General features: G+C 40.1%; 1 protein-coding gene across 1 annotated transcript; it reads left to right on the forward strand.

Moving 5' to 3' along the window:
* Positions 1 to 207: 207 nt before the first annotated feature.
* On the forward strand, positions 208 to 3839 carry LOC149007464 (G-type lectin S-receptor-like serine/threonine-protein kinase SD2-5). Its single transcript, XM_089167400.1, has one exon. It carries the CDS (start codon positions 852 to 854, stop codon positions 3315 to 3317), a length of 2466 nt encoding a protein of 821 aa, XP_089023526.1. The 5' UTR covers positions 208 to 851; the 3' UTR covers positions 3318 to 3839.
* The last annotated feature ends 857 nt before the right edge of the window (positions 3840 to 4696 follow it).

Genomic DNA, 4696 nt, shown 5'->3' on the forward strand with positions numbered 1-4696 from the left:
AATTAAAAAAAATCTCAAGATATGTATGGGACCCGAATTTAATGCAACATGGATCCACGGAAAAGAAAAACTGAAAAAGAGGAGAAACAAGGATAACCGATGTAAAAGGAAAATTGAAAAAAAACAAAAAAAAAAACAAAAAAATTTATATTCAAACTCTCTCTTATGGTCTTACCTAACAGCAATAAATTCGGTTTGACAGCAGGCAATAGCAGGCAATGGGTATTATTTTTTGCTCCTACTCATCTGACTTCCGCAAACGATCGAGCAAGCTTTTCTGCCGCTCCGTGAGAAAAACGATCGTAGATTGACATGGATTCTTCTCTGGATTCACGGGTGAAGTAGCTTCAAAGTCAACCCCTAATTTGCATTCAATCGTGAAGCAGCTTTAAAGTCCACTTGTGGATCTCTTTCTCCACCTATTAAGTTTGAGCAGAATCCTTTAATTCTCTACTTCTGCTTTAAAATTAGCTTAAATCCAGAATATACCTCTGCAAATATACTTGTTACAATTCAATGGTTAGAAGATAGAAATGAGGTGAGTCACGTTTCTATTCGTCTCGGTTGCTGGTTTTGATTATCTCCATTGCCTCTGAATCCGCTGGTTTTCGTGGGTTCTGTACCATTTCTCACACTTGCTTCCTGCCCACTTCCTCATTTATGGTCTAATTAGGAGATTCTAGTATGATTTTCCAAAGTCTCTAAGCAAAGGTGGAAGAGGAGTTAAGTTTTCCAACAATGTTCAAATAGAGGTGGAAGACGAATCAACTACTTCTCGATACAGTATAGAACCTGTCTGGTTAATTAATGTTTTGAGCGAGAATCGCTATATTCGGGGTCTCCAACCAGCCATGGGAAGTGGGTTTCTGTTGAGTTACGGTTTGCCTTTTTTTTGGCTTGTTTATGTGTTTTCTGGAACCTCCATGGCTAGCATTCAGAGTATTGGCCAGATTTCTCCTGGATTTCGAGGGTCTGAGATGACTTTTATAGATAACAAAGGAGCGTTTCTGTTGTCTAACAACTCGGAATTTTGTTTCGGCTTCTTCACTACACAAAACGTCAGTATGTTTCTGTTAGTTGTTCAGCACATCGCTAGTTCAAGGGTAGTCTGGACTGCTAACAGAGGATCCCCAATTCAGAATTCAGATAATTTTATATTTGCGGAGAATGGGAATGCTTATTTGGAAAGCGGAGGGAGTGTAGTTTGGTCTACAGATACCGGAGGAAAAGGAGTTACTGCCATGGAACTGAAAGACTCGGGAAATTTGGTCTTGCTAGGGAAAGATGGTAAACCACTTTGGCAGAGTTTCAGCCGTCCCACGGATACCCTTTTGTCTGGTCAGGACTTTATTGAGGGAATGAAGCTTATAAGCGACCCGAGCTCTAACAATTTGAGTTGCTATCTTGAAATCAGTTCTGGAGATCTGATTCTTAATGCTGGCTTTCCAAGTCCGCAACCTTATTGGTCCATTTCAAAGGATACTCGTAAAACCATTAACAAGGTGGGTGGAAAGGTAGCTTCTGTAACTCTGAGTTCCAATTCATGGAATTTCTATGATAAAAGTCAAGCTCTTCTCTGGCAGTTTATTTTCTCCGCTGATAGTAATCCAAACAACACATGGGCTGCAGTGTTAAACTCACAGGGATCGATCTCATTCTACAATCTTGAGAATGATGGATCTACTGTTGCAGAACTTATGATGATACCTCAAGATTCTTGCAGTACGCCTGAGCCCTGTGGTCCATATTATGTTTGTTCCAGCAACCGATGCCAGTGCCCTGTTGTACTTAACTCCCAACCTAATTGTGCACCTGAGATTCATTCTCCTTGTAGTTCAAATTCAAATGGTTCACTGGAACTTGTAAAGGCTGGGGATGATCTTGACTATTTTGCGCTTGGGTACATCCCACCATTCTCCAAGTCTGATCTAAGCAGCTGCAAAAATGCGTGCCTTAGTAACTGTTCTTGCCTTGCCTTGTTCTTTGATAGCAGTGCAGGGAAATGCTTCTTATTTGATCAGATAGGAAGCCTACAGCAATCTGGCCAGGGTTCCACAGGGTATAGTTCATACATTAAGGTTTCACAAAATGGAAACCAAAGGAAAAAGTCAGGAGGGCATGGAAGAAACAGCAGCAAAAAATACATTCCCGTTATTATAGCCATTTCTGTTGCGACGCTGGTAGCTATTTGTGGTATACTTTACTTGGGATGCCAGTACCAGAAAAAGAAGACTAGTGTACCAGACACCCCCAAAGATTCAACTGAAGAAGACATGTTTTTGGAGAATTTATCTGGTGCGCCAATTCGGTTTAGTTACAATGATCTTCAAGCTGCGACTAATGACTTCTTGGTAAAACTTGGTCAGGGTGGGTTTGGTTCAGTCTATCAAGGAGTGCTTCCTGATGGAACTCGATTAGCTGTGAAGAAATTGGAGGGCATTGGTCAGGGTAAGAAAGAATTCCGAGCTGAAGTAAGTATAATTGGCAGCATACATCATATCCATTTGGTCAGGCTCAAAGGCTTTTGTGCTGAGGGAACTCACCGGCTTCTTGTATATGAATACATGGCAAAAGGCTCTCTAGACAAATGGATCTTCTCAAAGGGTAGAGAAAATCATATATTGGACTGGGAAACAAGGTTCAACATTGCTCTGGGCATGGCAAAAGGACTAGCCTATCTCCACGAGGATTGTGATGTGAAGATTATCCATTGTGATATCAAGCCCGAAAATGTGCTTCTTGATGATAATTATTTAGCAAAGGTCTCAGATTTTGGTTTGGCCAAGCTGATGACAAGGGAACAGAGCCACGTGTTCACCACCTTAAGAGGTACCAGGGGGTATCTAGCACCAGAGTGGATTACAAACTATGCTATATCAGAGAAGAGTGATGTATACAGCTTTGGAATGGTGTTGCTTGAGATAATTGGCGGAAGGAAGAACTTTGATCCAGCAGAGACTTCAGAGAAAGCTCATTTCCCCTCTTATGCATTCAAGATGATGGAAGAAGGGAGTACCAAAGAAATCCTTGATCCTAAGCTGATCAAGCACAAAGATGATGAAAGGGTGATACCAGCAATTAAGGTTGCTTTGTGGTGCATACAGGAAGACATGTACTTGCGACCATCTATGACTAAAGTTGTCCAAATGCTTGAAGGTCTCTCTCCTGTTCTTCAACCACCAACCTCCTCTCAGATGGGGTATCGCCTTTACTCTAGTCTTTTTAAGTCAATCAGTGATGAGGGTACTTCATCAGGACCGTCAGATTGCAACAGTGATGCCTATCTATCAGCTGTACGCCTGTCAGGGCCCAGATAGCATAGACTGTTTGCACAATTAGAGGTGCCAGCCGTGCCACCATCAAAACTCAGATCCTTCAGAGACCGGCGTCTGTAAAGGTTCTGGATTTTTCCTTGCTGTATATTTACTCAGAAGTGCTGTAAATCTCTATTTTTGTAAAATTAGAAATTATGAAAGCATTTTTTTTTTGTTGAAAAAGTTTTACTTCGTTCTGTTTCTAGTTCCGAAATGCATTCCTTGCACTTAACCATTGATCTGTAGATGTAGTATGAAAATCACCCATGAAAATGGCCTTCTAAATAATTCCTTCTTTTGTGGATAGAAAAGATGAAGTTCCTTTGGAGGAAAGGGGAGAGAAGAAAACATAAAAGCCTTGAAAATGTATTACAAAAATTACTCAAATATGCCAACTGAAGTGTGTATATATTTATATTTTGGTGTGGTTTGACCTACGATCTTGAGTGTCTGATCTACTTCCAGTCTTTTGCAAATGTATTCGAACAGTAGAGGCATTTATTTCAGCATTTCAACCACAGGATAAAACAGCATATATATTTGGTTCAAATTCCATTTTATCTTGGAAAAAATGTGGTGTCTTTGTGCGTGTCCTGTTCACTTCAGTTGCTTTTTTATAAGGTTTACGGTGGAACCCATTGTTTACCATGATCACATAAAGTTTACCAACCCAACACTGATCTGAATATCTAAGGCTGATGGGATGTCAGATAACTCTTAGGGGAAAAATGTGTACCATATTTAACGATATGTTGTTATTTAACTTTAATAGACGTAGAATCTGAACTGATGAAGATATGTCCTAGCATCTCCATTTGGTTTTTGATCATTTCCAGATGTATCTTTAGCATATCTTGTTTTTCTCTCATACGATATAGGTCACTTAAACTAATCCTTCCATTATATAATGATACCTGATAGTGTGTTTTTTTTTGTTTTTTTTTTTTGGGTGGTGGGGGTTCAGTTTATGGCACATATTGACGCTGTTATGGTCAACTGCCGAACCAAAATCTTATGGTTGGTTTGGGTTTGGTCAAGCGTTAGGTTCGACCATATTAGATCCAGACTCTGCAACTTGTACACTAAAAAGAAGAAGAGTTTGGCTCGAACTCTACTAAGGCTGTCTCAGTTGAATTCAATCTACAAAAGAGAAGTCTATTCTTAATAGAACTCCATGCCAGGAACTATATAAAGAGGTTTGGTTATCATTATAAGGTATGCACTCTTGAGTTATTGAATACATTGAGAGATTGAGCTTGTTTCTTTGTTCGTCGGAGACGAAACTCTACCATACCGGTCGAGCACGTTTTTGCAGGTTGCAGCGTTCAATCAGAGAGAGACTGAATTCTGCAACGACATTGGCGATGGGAACGCATCAAAAA

The sequence above is a fragment of the Hakea prostrata genome, chromosome 8 (genome assembly GCF_041222555.1).
Source record: "Hakea prostrata isolate BN-2017 chromosome 8, UWA_Hpros_2, whole genome shotgun sequence".
Lineage (NCBI taxonomy): Eukaryota > Viridiplantae > Streptophyta > Magnoliopsida > Proteales > Proteaceae > Hakea > Hakea prostrata.